The following is a 19,835-nucleotide window of genomic DNA, read 5'->3' as shown; positions in this document are numbered from 1 at the left end:
GGAAAGATACATGAAAAACTGGTAACACTGGCTGTGGGAAAAGAACTGGGTCTGGAGGACTGAGATGGGAATGAAACTTATTATTTGCCCTTTTGTATCTTTTGAGTTTTACCTACTGGGTGTCTATATTACTTATTCAATACAGAAATACACTTTTCTTTTCTTTTTTTAAAATGAGCCAGTTTTCAAGGCTCTATCTGTTTGTAGAACACATGGAAATATATTAACAATCATCTTTTTTTTTTTTGGCTGCGCTGCACAGCTTGCGGGATCTTAGTTCCCCGACCGACCGGGGATTGAATCTGGGTTCCTTGCAGTGGAAGCGCAGAGTCCTAGCTACTGGACCGCCAGAGAAGTCCCACACTTTTCTTTTTCTAAAGAAAATATTAAACTTTTTCTCACCCCTTCTCCAAGACAGTTTAGTTCCTTTGTGCACCCCTGCGTCAGGGACTTTTCACCAGACAAAATTCATAAACATAGTCAACCACCTGAGCCCACGAGAGAGGTGGGAGGGAGAAGAAGGTGGTGTATGAGCTGAGAACACTCCTGTGACACCCTCCCCACCCTGGGACAGAGCCTGGGAGTGAGGTCTGTGGGTCTTGAGGGCAGCGAGGTACACTCTGCCCCACTGTGGCCACACAGCCACTCTAAGGACTTGCCCTCTAGAATATTCCCTACAAGGGTATCAAAGCGCACACCTCCCCTTAGGGTCAAGGCTCTTTCCTTCTCTTATGTTACACCTCTCCAGACTTCCTCTTGGTTCTTCCTTCAACCTCCCTCCACCATTCTTGCCAGTAGCACAGTAGCTGCTGGCCCCGCCCACTCTGGTACCTACTTTACTTCCTGAAGTCATGGACATCCTGGAAGTTTGTCATTAAAAGTCCCCAGTGGAGCTGTTATAAAAATAAGAGCCTTTTACCCATTGGCTGTTCTTGAGCTAAATGGTAAAGCTGAAATATCTTATCTTTGGAAACAGTCACCCAGTTCTAGGACCATCTATTTATTCCCGCCACGGCTTCCTGTAAAATTCCTTGACTGTTTCATGCCTCTCCCTCTTTTCTCTGTTAAAAATCTGCTCTCAAAAGTAGAGAATAGCAGGCTATATATGAAGAAGGTGGGAGAAGACCTTTCAGTGGCAAGAAAGGATATTATAATACATTTTGAGGGAAAATTCAGATTATAAAACCACATGCATAATATGAACCCAATATTGCAAACCTATATGCATAGATGCAGAGAAAAAAGCTAATGTTGGGCTATGTTATAGCTGGGTATTAAGACTGTGGGTGACATTTTTTTGCTTATCTATGTTTACTAAAATATCTGCAATGAACATGTATTACTTTTATAGTAAGAAACGACAGATGTCATGAAGAAAAATAGGGTATAAAACTCAAACCCCGAGGAATAAATGACTGATGAAAATCAAATAGGTATCCTTCTTGAGCAAGTCTGTATTTTTACCAGCACATGGCTTTAAGCTATCAGTAAAGCTAGGTGGTCAGAAAGGCAAGTGGGAGAAAAGGCACCATGGGAGGCCATGGACCACTAGCCTGGGCCTGGAAACAAGCATTTAATGTTGAGCCCTTTGCAGGTTTACAACTTGGGATTTCCCTCCTTCTCATGTCAGGAAGCCAAGAGCTTAGGGAACCTGAGCAAGGGATACTTTCACTCCCATGAACTTGTGACAAACCTCAATGCTACAGATGCCAATCCATGATAAAGCCTAGCACGGGGCAGACCCTCAGGGACACATCATAACTGATGATGCTGACACAAACTCTACTCTTCCTGTTTAGTCTGGAGAGGAATTTTTCTTTCAACCAATCAACTTCCATTACACTGGTATTGTGAACAGCAAGAACATAGTTCTCCTGCCCATAAGGATTTAAGATCCAACTAGGGTTGATTCTAAGAGAGAACTTTAAGATGCTTACTACATCCGCAAATGCATATTTGAATATATACATACTCTTTGATGTGTAAGAGTGAAGCACACAAGACTGACTCTAAAAGCGATCAGAGTTGAACCTAAGATGCTGGTTAACTAGATCTGGGTACATTAATACAGAGGAAGACTATACAGCCATGAAAATTATAATCTGCACGTTTACAGACATGAAAAAAATATGCATAATATATTGCTCAGTGAAAAACATTCTAAGATTATAGATAATGTTAATATTTATACATATACATGCACAGTCACATATCCATAGGCATTACAATATCTATATGGGATATTAACAATGTTTCTAGTTTTCTCTTTCTTACCTGCTTTTCTAATCTTTTCTACACTAAATATATATTCTTGTGTATTAAAATGTTTAAAGATAGAAAAGCAATCACCCTAGTTTTTAAAAAAATAGTTTTTATATATTATAGGAAAAGAGAAGTTATCATAGAACAGTTTAAATTAAAAAAATTTTTTTGAAGAAGGCTAGTTTTGATCTGGGGCTTGAAGATGATAATGGTTTTAGAATGGCAGGGAAGGAGAGGGGGTCTTGTTCAAAGCCTCGGGTGGAAACTGGCAAATGTGTATTTGTGTGTGCATGTGTGCATGTAGGTATGCGGGTGCATGTTTTGGGGGTGAGAAAGAGAAGCAGTTAACGCATCAGAGCAAAGGAGTCAAAGGACAGTCTAGGGAATCTGAACTTTATACTCTGGGAAAAGAAGAGCCAGATAAAGTGACATTTCACTAAAAATTTGTTGGAGGATAAAGATTCTAAGTGCCCTGCACAAATGGGGTTGGACAGGGGAGAGGCTGGAGCCCGGGAAACCAGCTTGGAGGCGGCTGCAGAAGTCTGTTTGAGGTGCCGTGGCCCCACTAACATGTGAACTATGGAAATGAAAAGATAGGAGCTGATCTGGACAGCATCACGGAACAAGGGTCAGCTAGCCCGGGCAGGTGACAGCATTTGGAGGCTGTAAGACAGAAGTAAAAATGAGTTCAGGGTTTTGATCAAAGAGGCTCTAGAGGCTGCTGGTGAAAGCAAAACTTTCCCATTCCGATGTATCAGGTGGGGTGTGGAGGGGGAGATCATGCAGGTCTGAGGGACATTCAAGCAAGCTCAAGTGCTGTAGCCTCAACAGCACAGGGCTGATTTTAACACCCCGGGATTCCAGTCTTGTCCTGGCACTCCCTGCCATGTGACCTCCCTCATCTATAAAGGGGATGGTGAGAGCTATACCTTGAGAGTGGCTACTCTCAGAGTGGCTACTTCAGAGTGGCTACTTCAGAGTGGCTGAAGGGTCAGTGAGATCATCTGGTTAAAAAGCACCTAGAACACTAAGCAGCTGTATAAACACCAAGCACTGTTGTCACGCACACAGGTGGCGGCTGCATGGAGAGATGACCCTCGCTGAGAACACAAGGCTGCAGAAGTCAAGATGGTCCAGGAACCCAGCCTCAGCCTAGCCTTTAATAAACAGAGAGAATTTCTGGAGAACCCACTGATTTACTGAAAAGGATCAATTCCCTTCCCCAAAGCCAGGAGCCGAAGCTCCTCGGTTCAGGGTAAAGGCGTGTGGTCAGCGCTACCTCAAGGGAGCTTCTTCCCAGGCTACGAGCTGGGAAGACCTCCCGCGTCAAGTGTTACATGTGAGGAAACTGAGGCCCGGAGGAGCAGAAAAGTAAGTTGGCCGAGGTCACCTCACTGGGGAAACTCCATGATAGCCGCAGGAGGACAGAAGAATGACGTGGTGGGGATGGACCACTTTCTGCTCCCTGTGGCCACCAAGCTGACCCTCATTGCCACCTTCTCTTTCCTGGACTTCTGTGCAGCCTCTCCACAACCTGTTCTCCCCATTGAGGCCAGAGTGATCTTTCAAAGCTAAACATAACCAGGTCACTTCTTTGTGAAGAGCACTTTTATGGGTTGGGAGCAGTGCCATCCACCCAGCCCTTTACTAAAGGCCACAGCCCCTGTCCTGAGAGCCTATAGCTCTCCCTGCTAAAGGCTCCCACCCTTTGACCCTTCAACTCTGCCACTCCTTTGCAAATAATCCCCTCATTAAACCCCTCAGCCACCGCTTTAGAGTTGCCCGCTGCATGGCCAAGATACCCATGGCCTTTAAGGCCCCCGTGATGTGGCTCCTGTCTGCCCCTCCTGTCTCCACCCACCAGTCCACACTCTCACTAAAACAAGCCCCTACTCATCCTTGGGTGAGTTATAAGCTGTGGGTTATGTTATAAACGCACAGTTCCCAGTTAATAGCATTTATCATCATTTGTCATGACATACATGTCTATATGTACGAAGACACATGTGTGATTATCTATTTCTCACTAGACTGTAGAACAAGGTGCCCTGGTTGATCCAGTTTCCAGAGTCTGAAGGCCAAAGGGTTCGGAGGCAAAATTCTCCCAGAGACTAAGCTGCTACCAGCCTCCCTGTCATTCTGTCTCAGTGACATGATAAAAAGGGAAAATGAACAATTGCCACAGATGCTCTGAAAATGACATTCTTGGCATCTCTTCAGCCAAGCAGCACGCAGGGGGGACCCCATGGGGGGAGAAGGGAGGGAGTGCTGGCTGCTCCCAGGAGCCAAAAGCACAGTCCAGGCCTGGTATCAGAACCTGCCCTTGGGAATGAAGCTGACAGCCCATAGGAATGTCCCAGAGATGGAGGAGGCTATTAACATGGCTCACTCAGACTGCGCCGCATGGGGAGGGAACAGAGTCTCATTATTAACCTCGGTGTATTAATATTTGATAAAGCATCTTCACGATGATAGATAGCAGTCACCCAGAACAGGGGAACAGCTGTGGTTCTGCAAAGCATTCTCAAAGAGGAGGAACAGTTTTTATCAAGAGGGGACAATGGGAGAAAGTGTTATGTCCTGGGCAGGGGAAACTGCCCCGGACCACACGGTGCAGGTGGCACACTGGCCTCCCTCGTAGGTTGGTCTACACAGGTAACTGGCAGGTTTCTCTGCACAGTGGCCTGTCTCAGGGGAAGAAGGAGAACTCACAGTGGCTGACCTCCAAGAGCTGCTGAGCCAATTATGTTTTTCTTCTGACAGCACATTAAAATGATTGCTGATGATTAAAGATATTTCTGTGAATACTACATTTTCCCAATATCTAGTCTTTAAATAGAACTCCATTCCATGTTTTGAAATCTGAGAAGAAAACATTTAAAAAATTTCTCGTTAATGACACCATCTTTGTTCTCACAGGTAGCTTAAGAGAGACATTTGGGCCATGCACACCTGATGCCTTGGTCTCCAGCAGCTGTTTTTGAAACTGTCAACTTAACAGGCTGCCAAGAAGCACCCCTGTGCCAGGGGTCAGGCTGCTGACCCCTCCTGGCACAACTGTGATGGAATCCTGCTCTCTGAAAGAAATCATTCACCCTTTGGACACAAAGCCCTTCTCACACAACTGGGGCACCTGGGCTCAGAGTCATCCTGGTGCAGGTGGGGTGAGACTAAGCGTCACTTTTTGCCACCAGAGTCAGGAAGGAGCCCTTACCACCCTCTCTGGGGAGTTTCCAGAGGGTCCAGGCTGGTGGGCAGGGAGTGCCAGGGTCTGAGGACCACTGTCCTAAAGCTCTGATGGAATACCTGCCGGTCGCAGAACTTAACCTTGGGGCCTGGGCACAGTGGGTCTGGAAGACATTCAAGGTGCAGAGTGGCAGCAACCCTGTGCTTCAGGGTACAGGGACATGGCCTGCAGTTCACCCGCTGCCCTGTTGCGTTCTCTGAATTGTCCTAAAGCAACCTCACCTCTGGCCTCACCTCATTTCTAGTAAGAAGGCTACAAAGAGAGAATGTGGAAAGAAAGCACGTCTCTAGTTTGAAACATGACTTGGATTCTGATTTAAAGGCACAAGCAGAGTGGGCTACATAATTTCGTGCATTTTGTCTTAAAAGGGAGGCTCTGTGTCGTCTGTCCCTTAGTAATTGTTCAATGAGCCAAAAAGGGGGAGAAAGGGCGTGTCGGGTCCTCCCCTCCTCACAGCCTCCTCAGGAGGCCCCAGCCTGCTCTCTGCACTGCAACCTTCCAGATGCCTCTGCATCAGTGAGCTGGAAATCACACAGCGAGCGGCACTTGGGATGCGGGGAGGCTGAGCTGTGTGCGTGCATAAGGCAGGCAGGGGATGTGCGATGGAGGCTAGTGCACAAGGTTTCTCTTTTCAGGGCATCTTTCTGTTGCCTTCCTCCAACCCCCCCCCCCACCATCCCCGCCCAGTGCGGTCACATCTGCCCCGAGGCAGCATCCTCACCCAGATCACAGGGGTACACGACAGGTGCGAGGGTGCGTGCAGGCAGAGGCCTCCTCTGGGATGAGGAAAGAGGGCACGAAGGGCAGGCGTTCTGGCCGAAAACTCCCCGCAGCCTGCAGTGCTTCATCCCTCGTTCAGACCCACAAATGTTTGCCTAATGGCGCCCAGTGTGAAGGACAGGAAACGGGGTGACGATGAGGATGGCTCGAGGAGACACTGGGAGCTTTTCTTTTTTACTGAAACGCGAAGGCTGGAACCTCTTGGAGGGATAGGAACTTGGGCTTTCCAGCTGCTCCCCTTCCTCTAACTTTCAAAGCAAGTCTGAAAAGTAAGAGGGGCCAGAGGCAGTCATCAAAGCAGAGAATGGCCTCCCGTTCAGGAAGAAGCCTCAGGACTTAGCCACCGCTGAACCTCAGGAAGCGCTGTCAGCTTTAGAGGCTGACACTGAGCGCAACATCTGCCCAGGGACCTACCTGCGAATATTCCTGCTGGGCCCCCAAGCCTCCCCTTGGCATGCCAAGGTCCAATCCATCCCCATCCAGGAGCCCCCTGCAGTGTCTTCCTACCCACCTCCCCTTTCACTTTAGTCAGGCTGATCCAGTTTTGAACCCAGAGTAACTCATTCTGGAGAGGAGTCAGGTATGTGTATACCAACGTGGCAGTTTCCAGGCAGAATAACCAGATGGCTTGTTTATTTCGGCCCTGGGCGGAAGAGCCGTGAATGGTCTGAAAGGCTGAATAGGGAGTGCTTCCTTTGGAGCTGAGAGGAAGATGACTTAAGAGGCAGAATAGATGGAGTCCAGCTAACCTAATGCAAGTCCTCTAACCACAGGTCACTAAGCAGAGAGGGACCAGGAAGAGCTGCCACACTAGGAAGAGCATCTCACAGGGCCTCACCGTCCTCTGGTTTCTTGTGCCTTCCTGTCACTCAGCTGATGGCAGACACACACCTGGGGTCTAGGCTGGATGCCTTTGGAGAAAGATCTGCACAGCAGCGGGCTTCATCCCCATGGCCCCTGGGTCCCTGGGGACCAAGCCAAGAGCTCGAAGGGCAAGCATTAGCCTAATTCCGCTGGTCCCTGGCTCTTTTTTCCAACCCAAGCCTTCTAAGATGAAGGAGGGTGGGGGTTAAGAGGGAAGAAACTGTCCCTGGAACAGGCCAAGGTAACTGGGACATTGACTGAGCTGATGAACTCGAATATCTGAAGTTGGGAGAAGAGAAGGGACAGAAAGATACTATTCCTGGGAGTTCCCTGGCGGTCCAGTGGTTAGGACTCAGCGCTTCCACAGCCAAGGGCCCAGGTTCGATCCCTGGTGGGGGGACTGAGATCCCACAAGCTGCAAGGCCAAAAAAAAAAAAAAAAAAGAAAACAAAAAGAAAGATACTATTCTTAAGGAGATTTCCTATAAATACTAACATTCACCTAGTATATTATTAATAAAATAACTTTCATAAACCTTATCTTACTTGATCTTCACAACTACCTTGGGAAAATACTACTGTCTTCATTGCGTAAAACAGGAGATCGGGGGCTTCCCTGGTGGCACAGTGGTTAAGAATCCACCTGCCAATGCAGGGGACACGGGTTCGAGCCCTGGTCCGGGAAGATCCCACATGCCGCGGAACAACTAAGCCCGTGAGCCACAACTACTGAAGCCCGCGTGCCTAGAGCCAGTGCTCCCAACAAGAGAAGCCACCGCAATGAGAAGCCCGCGCACCGCAACGAAGAGTAGCCCCGGCTTGCAGCAACTAGAGAAAGTCCGCATTCAGCAACGAAGACCCAACGCAGCCAAAAATAAAATAAATAAAATAAATTTATAAAAAGAAAAACCCAGGAGATTGACTGAACTGTCCTCCATGGCAGTAGCATTAGCAGTGGAACCAGGACCTCAATCTGGGTCTTGTGACATTTTCCTCCTCATCCCAGGACCTTCGATTTGAGATGGGAAAGACCAGGCCAACATCTCCAACGCTGCCATGTATACGTATAAAGCAGATCACCGCCATCTTTTAAGAAATACAGGTCTGCACGCCTTCCTTGCCGTAGTACTCCTGGGAGTGGGGGAGTGGCCTCAGAGCACGCTGGAATAATAGGGACCAAAGGCAGCCTCTGCTTCCTAAGCCTCTTTGGAAAGGCTGACCCCGCCTAGACTGCCAAGTCAGCCCCAAAGACGGCACTGAAGAGAAAAACGTCAAGAAGTTAAAACCAGTGGGGAGGTGGGTGTGGGAGACTGACGCTCCCTTTCTCTGCTCTGCCTACCCAACCACTCTACTTTGGACCTTCTCAAAGCTTTAGTTTCTCCCACAGGTCACTCAGAGTGGGCTCTCAGGAGAGGAAATTCAGTAAACTGGTTAGGGTTTTCTTTGTTTTAAAAAATCCTGAATGGACCCCAAACTTGCAAGTTTACTTGTTAGCCAGATGTTCTAAATGACTAAGGTCCAGGCATGCAGCTCTACACTCTGCGGTTCCTCTCCTTCTGGGGGGCTTTCAGATGCTTTGATAGATGAGATGCACACTCGTAGTGAGGAATAGGCAAGGCTGATAGAGGGCCCTTTCCTGCTCAACCCAGTTCTACCAGTTTCCCAGGCTGCGCATCACTCAGGCCAGGCTACCACACAGACCCGCCAACTGGACCAACTCTTAGCCCATCGGCCTGTTAGAACCACACACACCCTTCAATCCCCGGCCCCAGGGCCACCTCTTCCATAGACAAGTCCCTGATGCTCCCGGCATCTCCCCCTTTGTTCTCTCATTGCTATTTAATTATGTGTCTTTCCCATAGTTCTTCTCTAATTCTACTCATGCTAATTAATGATGAACATTGTTCACTTCCCTAATAGATCATAAACTCCTCAGGGACGCATACTATGTTGAATCCAACTCTCTGCTCCCCTCCTCTCCACATTCATGTCTGGGTAGGGGTTTAGCTTTACACATAGTAGGAACGTGACTGATAATTGTTAAAATGGAATTTACCTCGATTTCTTAAAAAACAGGTTACCCGTGAAACACGAAAGACAGCCCCACTCCTCAAGCTGTTCTTTGGCAAACTTTACGGAACACAGTACCGCTCTCCCTCCAGCTGTATCCCAGGGTCACTGCAGCCAGACCCAGCCAGCATGAGACACAAAGAATGTCACCAGACTGGCAAAGGCAAGGGTTCCAAGTTTGGTTATTTAAAGAGGTTAAAATTACACTGGGGTTGGTGCCAGTATACATCCCCTAGGAAAACCAAGGAAGGATTTTGTGGGGTAAGGGATGGTGAGGAGGAGATGAAGGAAGAAGAAAGGGAGTTTCCTGCAAAGAGCAAGGACCAAAAGGGTGACGGCTGAGACCTGAAAAGATTCTCCACCGTGACAAGGGAATGAGCTATCCCATCCCTTTTACAGGGATGGGAAACCCAGACACTCCTGAGGTGAAATGTCATCATGGCCTCAGAGGGGCCCTGCTCATGACTCAAGGTCAGTTGGAGACCCAGGCACCTGGGAACAGAGTGGAGGGAGAGAAGGTGGAAGGAACCTCAGAGAGGGCCACAAGGAACCTCAGAGAGGGCCATGAGCGAGGGGCAGTGGGAGAATCAGCCCAGAGAGTGCTTATGGGAAGGCTGTGCCCTTCAAACAAGGCAGAAGATGGAACAATCGATGATGGGGGATGCGAGTCTGATCTGACCCATACACCACCCCATGTAACCCAAACTCTCTTTATTGGTCAAGGACTTAGGGTCAGAACATAGCTACCCTGGGCAGGGCTCCATGGAGGCAATGGTCACAGGGGTTGGAGGGGGGAAAAATCCCAAGAATCAGATCTCAGCCAGCAGGGGGAGGAGAAGCCATTTCCACTAGAGATTAAAGATTCCCTCTCTCTCTCCCTCTCTCTCTTTCTTTCTCCCTCTCTCTCTCAGAAACACACACACAAATCTATTATGAACCTGCTAAGTAAAAATCTAATTCCAGGGACTTCCCTAGTGGCGCAATGGTTAAGAATCCGCCTGCCATTGCAGGGGACATGGGTTCGAACCCTGCTCCGGGAAGATCCCACGTGCCGTGGAGCAACTAAGCCCTTGCGCCACAACTACTGATCCTTCGCTCCACGAGAGAAGCCACCGTAGTGAGAAGCCCGCGCACAGCAACGAAGACCCAATGCAGCCAAAAATAAATAAATTTATTAAAAAAAAAATCTAATTCCAGTTTGATAAGAGGTTTCGTCCAGAAAATCCTCCTTTCTGAGGCAGTGTGGGGAAGACGTTATCTGTTCTCAGTTTCCTATCGAATCACCCTTTCCTTTCGGGGCCACAGAGAAGATGATGACAGTTCCTCTATCCAGGACCAGGCAGGGGATCGAGGTCCATAATGAGGTCCACGCACCCCTGCCCGGCTGTCCCGCCCCTCACACACTCCTTCGCCCAGACCTTCTTTCACTTCTGATTTTGGACACAGGTCATTCAGGACAGAGGTTGAGGCCAACGGTCCACCTGCAGCACCTCACACCTGGGAGGAAGTGGGGGACATGTGGGAAGAGAGGCTGCCTGATCTGTGCTCCCTCCCGAGGGGCCCTGGCCTCTGAGCCACGCAGCCACGTCTCCATCACCGCCCTGCTAGGGCTCACGCCAACGCACACAGAGGATTCACCACAGGCGGGAAGGGCAGTGAACCTCGGGATTAGGCGAGCGGCTCCCCTAACCGCCACGGCCCCGAAGAGTACCTGCCAAGGCCTTGATCCGGGACCTCTCAAAGAGCCTGGCTGAGCTGTTGTCATTATCCAGCTCATCGTCCGGGGCATCCCAGCGGGCATTGATCCGGCTGTATGGTGGCTGGTTGCCCACGTTTTCAACCTCCGTGGCCGATGTCATGTCAGCAGGCTCTCAGCAGCTATGCCTGCCTCAGTCTTCATGGAAGGGTCCCTGGGGGCGGACAGCAACATAGTCAGAGGGTTAGTGCCCACCCCCTTGGACTTTGTCTCAGGGGAAACTTATTTGGAGCGTCCAACAGGAGTATATCCTGCGGGAGCAGCACACGGTGCCCTCTGCCTGGCCATGCTTCCTACCCAGGGTCTCCAGGTTGTCAGGTATAAAATAATGCAGCAGCAGAAGCAGCAATGGTAACGGCGGCAGTGGCGGCGGGGACGGAGAGCTGCACGCAGCAAGGGTCAGGACAGCCAGCAGGTGGAGACGTCAGTCGCAGGCAGGCCCACTGCCTCCAAACCCGCTGCCGCGGCCACCGAGGGGGCTGGCTCTCCTGGGAGTCAGAGGCTGGCATGGACGAGCTGGGAATAGCAGCTCCATCCTGTGGACTGGGGCCAGGACCCAACCTGGCGGGGAGATGGGGACAGGGCAGGAGAGGGGAGAAGCTGGGAGTTGACTCAAACATGAATCAGTGGGGAGAGAGGAGAGCATGAGCTTTAAGATGCCACTGGTGCCACCAGCCCCTGCAGCTGCACTGGGGAAAGTTAACTCCTCCCAGGGGCTGCCCAAGAGCCCTCCGAGTTCTTTCCCTGCAGCAAACATTCAGAAAGCCGGACCCTTGGTTTGGCCTTCTCTGAAGTGCGCCCAGGTGCTTGGACAAGCTCTCCTGTTGCGTCCCAGGCACGATGGTGGTGTGCGGTGGTGAGGGGATCCCACCGACAGCGGAGCTGTGTGTGTTCATCTGTGCCGTGAACATGGGCTTCGGGAGCACTGGGTTCCTCACTTGCCTGTCACTCATTCACGAGGCTCATTCATTCATGATTATGTCAAAGATGCGCCCAGTCCCTACGAGGCGGCAGGCACTGTGCCAGGCAATTATGAGTGAGACAGGAAGGGCCCTGTCCTCGTGGAGCTTCTACTCTGGCAGCAAGACAGAGGATTGAAGAAGCAGTTACAATAAGGTGCCACAACTAGGAAAGGATGAGGGAGCGTGAGGGACTCGTGCTAGAGGCTGGGTATCCGGGGAAGGAGAGTTTGAGCTGATTCCAAGAGGAAGCTTGGAGGCATCCTATAAAGGGATAGGTGGAAAGGAACGGGTCCAAACAAAAGGAATAACGAGCAGGTGCACTGTTCTGAAGGTAAGAAAGGGCGTGGCGAAACTTAGGAACCTTACGATATAACTGGAGGTGAGGGCGAGGTCAGAGAGAAAAGCGGGACAGGAGGCTAGAGAGGCCGGGCTGGGTCCTCAATGTCCTGGGCCTTTGGAAAAAGACCGGCTTCCCTTCAGTCTTAACTTCCTCCCCCGTACCTGCCCTTCAGTGCTCTCCCCAGGGAGCTTACAGGACTCCAAGATCAAGTCTGTGACACAGAACAGGGAGCCTAGAGCCTTCCTATCCAAGAGAACAAAAGGGGTGGGAGTAGGGGAGGCTGTGAGGCAGACAAATGACAAGTGTCGACAGCGAGTGAGCTGTGAGGTAAGCCACTCTCTCCCGGAGCGCGTGCATACACACGCACGTCACACACGCACTCAGTCCAGCACACACACTCACCACCCAAGCAGGCACACGCTTGAGGAAGAAGTGAAGCCAGTTCACCAATCCAAGCGTGACTGCAGCCGCAGAGCCCTTATTTTTCAGACTGAATCACTTCAGGCTCTTTTCCCCCCATCTGATGAATCAATCCCACCGCAGGCCTTTGCGGTAAGACAGGAGGAGCCAGAATTATCCACCCTAACTGCATAAGGGAGGAAACCAAGGCCTCCTAGGATGAGGCCTCCCCAAGGTCATGTCGGGAATTACTGCTGCGGCCGGGAAGAGGCCAGACTGGGAAGAGGCCACTTTACGAAAGCAGGTGGGGAACGAACATGGCACACGGGGTCAGAGCGCACTCCCCGGCTTCCAGGGCTTGGCCAAGGTGTTTGCTACTCATGCGGCAGGCAGGGGGCAGGGTGGGGGAAGGCAGGGGAGCCACCCCACCGGGTATCCGCGTGATTCCAGTCCTGGGACCCAGCACACCCTCGTCCCTTCTGACAGCCTGTCGTCTTGCACAGACACGCTGCTTCCAGGGCTGAGATGTCCCACTCGGCTGGCCCCCGCGGAGGTGGCTGGGAGGGCCCTCCTCCCTCCACCACGCCCTTCCCTACTTCCCTTAAGGGAAACCACCACCAGCTTGGAGCTGCGAGTGGGGAGGGGCTGACAGGCTGACCGCTGGCCCCTGAGCAGGGCCGAGCTGCCAGATGCAGACGGCGAGGTGAGATCGGATCGTGCGTGCAGGAGGTAACCAGACCCTGGCTCTCCTTCTCGTCTCAGGCTATTTTTAAGCGTGGCTGAGAGGGGCCCAGGCCGCGGGGCCCAGGGAGTGAGATTACCTTTGCCGCGGCTCCGTAAATAAGTCTGCCCCAGAAAGATGAGCCTGAGCGGGCAGACCAGCAGGACCGGGCGTTCAAGACAAGACTGATGGCCCCGGGAGCAGAAGAGCAGCCACTCGACAGCAAGTCACCCTGCTTAAAAACGCCCGTGCCGCCTGCGACTGCAGCTCGGAGGAGGCTGCAGCCGGGCAGCGGCTCTGCCGGAACGTGAAAAAAACACACGTGCGCGTCTAAACACACAACGCTAGGTGTTTTTTCTTTCTTTTTTTTAGAAGGGTCAGGTCCCTGAAGACAAACACCAAGGAAAGAGATTCAGAAACTAAAGAGAGGCCCTCTTCCTCCTGCCCCCTCCCCCAGCCATGCCCACCCCAGCAGCCTGCCCAGATGGCATCCCATCAGGGCCAAGGGGCTGGGGGCTGGGCCAGTGTGCTCAGAGGCAAGGGGAGAATCAGGTGTGAGAGGCAGAAGAGAAGAAAATAAGAAAACAGGAAAGCTACAGATGGTTATTCCAGGAAAATAAAACAAAACAAAATATGCCTAAAACCAAATTCAACCCAGGGTCACCCATAATTGTCACAATGGCCCTTCAAAGGCATGGCAATAAAGAAACCACCATGACTGAAAAGAACAGCATAGGCTGGGGACACACGGTGGGGACACCTAACCAAATGGGGGGGTTCATGGAAATGACATTTAAGTTGATATCGGAGGGGAACTTGGAGCCAAGTTGATTCAGTCACGTCTTTAAGGATATAAGTCATCTATGCAGCCAGACTGGCCCTCCATGAGTATGACAGACAGCAATTCCATGGCTAAAAATAGGCCCCAAATTGCACCTCTCTTCCCTGCCAGCCCACCCAGGAAAAAAGGTATAAGAAGAAGTTCCATGTCCATTTACTCCCCAGTTCACCCTGAAGCCCCCTAGAAGCCCTTCTCGCAACCCACCAGACCCTCGTCAGACTGCAGGCGGGTCTTCTGTGGTCTGTGGGACCCCGCGCCCAGGAGAGCCCACCTTCCCTGTCCGTCAGCCTGCCTGTTCAGCAGCGGGGCAGGCCCGTCTCCAAAAGCACAGTCCGAGGCTCAGCCTCACACGGCGAGCTTCTGCCGCCCCCTGACCCCAGGTTACACTTTGAGTGGGATGGGTGCCTAGAAGACTTGCCCACAGCTCAGTACTGAAGAGCTCATGTGATCGCACAGCGCACTCACTTGCAGAAGGAGCGCCTGCCTGGGAAATGGATTTCACAACATCACTGATGCAACCCACAGCTCTGCCCTTCGCTCATGTGCCCAGGGCCCCGTCTGCTTCTGAGATCAGGTGTTAGGCCTCGGAATTTCAAGCCCACGTGCTATGCTCAGTTAATTCCCAGGGCGGGTAGGAACCCAGGAGGTGGCCGCCGCGGCAGCTCCTTTCCCCGCCTGCAGGGTGCTGCCAGAGTCCTAGGTAGAGCTCACTTCAGCCCTTCCCATAGCGCTGAGCAGCAGAGGATGGATGTTCTTTTCTTTCCCTCCCAACCCTATCCCCTCTTTCCTGTACCACACAAACGTGAGCAGCAACAAAGTCCAGGAGTGAGAAATGGGGGAAATACAGGCTGATGCTGTGTTTCCTTAGCAGGGTCACCGGTGCAGGCTACTGCAATAGCTTAAATACAGTCTTCCTTAAACCGAGAATTTAGACATTCTCTATCTTTATTTTCTCTTTAGTTGTAAGGTTTGACCCCCTCACTTGCTTCCTATTTTGTTCTGCCCCTTTATGCTACCCCAAACCTGCTTTTAACATGTTTTGCTACTATGGCAACCCAGGTCAAAAGATTAAATCCTAAAGTTTCCCTGGAAATTTTCTGCCAATACTTTTACCAAAACAGAACGTTCTTCTACTCCCTTTGATCATAATCTCATTGCATATTCACAGACACCTTAAAGAATAGTTAAACACTCACTAAAACATCAGGAGAACCAGTGAGCTGCCCAGCGCAGGGTACTCTATATCTACAGCCAGCCCCAACTTCCTCCCCATCCCCCGTCTCCAGCCTGGCACCTCCATCCGTCTAGCAGACGTCTCCACCTAGAAATTACGGCTCAGTCTCATTACGGCTAAGACTGAGCACACGGCTCCCAGCACAGCAGAGTAGGGGAGCTTCAGGACCATAGGGTGACAATGAGGCCCGGGCAAGCATACCACCTGTGGGTGAACTTTCCAGCAGATGGACATCACCAGCAGTGCCTGGGCCAAGCTGCTGCCTCTCCCCAGAGCACACTCTGCTTCCCCACACTCTACCATTCCCACTCTGACCCAGCCTGGCTTCCAGTCCATCATTAGGAGGGTGCGGTTTGGGGGTTCTTAAAGTCTCAAGATTCCTATCCATGGTTGCCACCATCAAGGATGCCCGTACATTTGCAACATCCTGGTCATTCTAGTCCACTGCTGTTTGGTCATTTTAATCCTTCTGCTCCAGTTTCTGTCACCAGGCAGGGACTTCAGGCCCACATGTCACAACTCGTCTGCCCTCATCATGGAAAAATCTACTACTAAGAAATGGCTTCGGTCATGCTGCAGCTGCTTGGATGGGGGAGGAGGGGAGGGATCCTGGCCCCGACAGTTCTTACAGGGATTTGAATGGGGAACAGGTGCTGCTCAGCTCTGATACAGGGATTGGCCCATCAGCCCTCTATCTTAACACCACCTATCAGCACATCACGTCCAACACAGACGCAAATGTCCACTGGGAATGATTAAAGGAGAGGGGAGAGATGGTCGTCTTAATATATGTAATTTTCAAAGATTATCTTCTATTGGGATTCTTGGGCTCCATAGCTACACATACAGAAAGCTATTACAACCCAGTCCTACTTCTTATCCCTCCTGACTCATTTCTTTCAAGATAGTCCCTGGCCTCCTCCCCCAAAATAAGTAGTAATTCTACGATAGTTGAATTGAAAAGCTGAATGCCCAATTTCTGTTCTTCCAAGAAGACTTTTCTAGAACACCCACAGTTACCCCTCTCTTCTCTGATGAAAACTGCACAGGGAGGTAGTGTGGCCTCAACATTCGAAGTGGTCAAGAATAGGCTGAAATACCTATGAACTGGGAGAAGATATTTGCAAATGATGCAACTGACAAGGACTTAATTTTCAAAATATACAAACAGCTCATACAACTCAACAACAAAAAAACAAACAACCCAGTCAAAAAATGGACAAAAGACCTAAATAGACATTTCTCCAAAGAAGACATACAGATGGCCAACAGGCGCATGAAAAGATGCTCAACATCACTAATTATTAGAGAAATGCAAATCAAAACTACAGTGAGGTATCACCTCACACCAGTCAGAATGGCCATCATTAAAAAGTCTACAAATAACAAATGCTGGAGAGCGTGTGGAGAAAAGGGAATCTTCCTACACTGCTGCTGGGAATGTAAATTGGTGCAGCCACTATGGAGAACAGTATGGAAGTTCCTCAAAATACTAAAAATAGAGTTGCCATATGATCCAGCAATCCCACTCCTGGGCATATATCCGGACAAAGCTATAATTCAAAAAGATGCATGCACTATTCACAATAGCAAAGGCATGGAAACAGCCTAAATGTCCATTGACAGATGAATGGATAAAGAAGATGTGGTACATACATACAATGGAATACTACCCAGCCATAAAAAAGAATGAAATAATGCCATTTGCAGCAACATGGATGGACCTAGGGATTATCATACTAAGTGAAGTAAGTTAGACAGAGAAAGACAAATATATGATATCATTTATATGTGGAGTCTAAAATATGACACAAATGAACTTATCTACAAAACAGAAACAGACTCACTGACATAGAAAACAAACTTATGGTTATCAAAGGGGAAAAGGGTGGGGGAGGGGTAAATTAAGAGTTTGGGATTAGCAAATACAAACTACTATATATAAAATAGATAAACAACAAGGTCCTACTCTATAGCACAGAGAACTGTATTCAATATCCTGTAATAAACCATAATGGAAAAGAATACGAAAAAGAATATATATGTATATGCATAATTGAATCACTTCGCTGTACACCAGAAACTAACACATTGTAAAATCAACTATACTTCGATAAAATAAATTCTAAAAAAAGAATAGGTTGAAATAATTAATTTGAAATAAAAGGTGAGATATTTCTCATGAAACAATTGATTCAGAAAAGATAATCAAAAAATAAAACCATTAGATAACAGATTGATGGAGAATTATACAATGGAATCAAGTTCCCAACACCTGAATTCACTGATGAGTTTTAGCATCACTAAGAATAAGACAATGAAACACTGTGTGTCTCCAGATATGATGCAATACGAAGGACATCATGGCCTATGACATTCTTGCCAAAAAAGTTGAACCTCAATCTGATCGAGTCTGTAGAGCTAAGTTCCCATTTACAGGAATCATAGGAGATTGATAGACAAGTTAAATGACAACATGAGGAAGCAAAGAGGCAGACCCGGAAGGCGGGTCATTTTGCAGACAACCGACTCCACTTTTTCAACAAGTCAACGGCATTAAAACAAACAGACTGAAAAAGAGGCAGAGGGTAGGGACTGCTGTAGATGAAAAGAGACTTAGGAGATATAATAGCGAATGTAACATGTATTTTGTTTGGAATTTGAATCAAACAACACCAAAACACATTTTTTAGACAACGAGGGGTATCTGAATTATAGACTCAATAGTGGATAATGACCAGGAATTATAGTCAATTATGTTAGGTGTGATCATGGCTTTGAGGTTATGTTACCATGGCCCTAGCGCCTAGTATGGTCTGGCTTCTTCCTCCCAGTCCAAGCTCATCCCTCACCACATGCACTACGTGCATCCTTCAAGTCTCCTTTCAGTTCTCAACCGGCATCCACGCCCCAGGCCGCCCCCTCCTCACCCCACCCCGGCTCTTGTGCACACTGTGCCCTTGGCCTGGAACACTTCCTGGAGCATCTTTGCATGTCTGGCTCCTCCTCCTTCCTCAGGTCTCCTCTTAGGTATCACTTCCTGTGGAAGTCCTCCCCAAGTACCACATCTAAGCTAAGTCCTTTGTCATCCTCAGTCTGGGCACTTTGCTTGACCCCTTCATAGCCCTCATCATAATTGCAATTACTCATACATCTGTTGGTTTACTTTTGTTTTTGTCTCTCCCTGCCTAGACTGTAGAGGTTCCTTGCAGGCAGCTGCAAGCCTGTCTTATTCATTATTGTATTCCAGTGCCTAGCACTGTGCTTGGGACATAGAGGTGCTCAGTAAATATTCTCCTCCTCCTAGAGACCTAAGCTCAAACTCTGGAGCCTCTATCCCACCTTATTCCTTGATCCATGCAGTACTTTCACATAGTCCACTTATGTGCATTGAGCACTTATTCAATATTGATTCATCACCACGGCCAGTCATTAAGCCTCTGTAAAGTGTCTTCCATCCATCACTCCTTTATGTTCTAAGGCTTCCACTTCACTCCAGGCCCTTACCGTTTCCCGCCTGGACTTGGGTAATGGTCCAACTTTGTCTGTTTCGGGCCTCTTCAATCCATCCTACACAGCCCTCCTCATAATGATTCGCCTCTACTCCATAGCTTTCAGCAACTCTCTAACGCACAGTCTAATCCAGGGTCCTACATCAGTTGGTGCTGAGCTCATACTCTCTCTTATGCCATCTCTGCTCCAACCAAGAGGGTCCACGTGTCCTGCACCCCCCACCTTTGTACCATGTGCCTCTACAACTTTATTTGTGCCACATCCCGTATGCTGAAATTTAGGCACCTCTCCTTGCAATTTAAAACAAATATAACTTTCAAACATTTAGAAACACAAAATAACATTTTCCTAGAATAGGAAGGAGGTCACCTTACCCCTCCTATTCAACTCCATGGATCCTGCACTGCTTCTATGACCAGCAAGTGGAGGTGGCAGGCACGGTGGGCTCAGGGAAAGCTGCTGATGATCTGTGCACCGACTCTCCCTCCTCAGTCCTGCTCCCTCCCCCAGTCTCATGTTTATTGCTGGGTGAGGCCAGATCCTCACTACCCTTCCTTCTGGCCATCCTTCCAATCCTGGGAAGAAGATGAATCTTTAGCTTCTTCTCCCTTCCATCTTCATTTTAATATGTTCAAGTCTTTCTCATCTTAAGTAAAACTCCTCCTTTCCATCCTTTCTTTCCTCCCTTTCAAAGCCAAATTTCTTGACAAAGTTGCCAAGAATAAGAACAGGTGATTTACAGAAGAGGAAATCCAAAAGGCTAAGACCCTAAAAAGAGATACTCAAGTTCATTAGCTAACCAACAAGTGCTGATTAAAATGAGACACCAGAGGCAAACATTATCAAG

General features: G+C 49.2%; 1 protein-coding gene across 3 annotated transcripts in view; it reads right to left on the bottom strand.

Annotated features, from left to right (window-relative positions):
- SPTB (spectrin beta, erythrocytic) overlaps window positions 1–19,835 on the bottom strand; it is a 123,977-nt gene that overhangs the window by 57,406 nt on the left and 46,736 nt on the right. For 2 of the 3 annotated variants that reach the window (XM_067733333.1, XM_067733351.1), the window contains exon 2: window positions 10,934–11,132. In XM_067733333.1, coding sequence (XP_067589434.1) covers window positions 10,934–11,081 — 148 coding nt within the window. In that variant the 5' untranslated portion in view covers window positions 11,082–11,132. Of the gene's footprint in view, window positions 1–10,933; window positions 11,133–13,500; window positions 13,710–19,835 lie in introns of those variants that run through there. The other variant, XM_067733342.1, reaches the window with a different exon arrangement.

This window comes from Pseudorca crassidens, chromosome 1 (assembly GCF_039906515.1).
Source record: "Pseudorca crassidens isolate mPseCra1 chromosome 1, mPseCra1.hap1, whole genome shotgun sequence".
Classification (NCBI taxonomy): Eukaryota; Metazoa; Chordata; class Mammalia; order Artiodactyla; family Delphinidae; genus Pseudorca; species Pseudorca crassidens.
The sequence above is the reverse complement of the archived record's forward strand: the minus strand, read 5'-3'. Positions and strand labels throughout refer to the sequence as shown.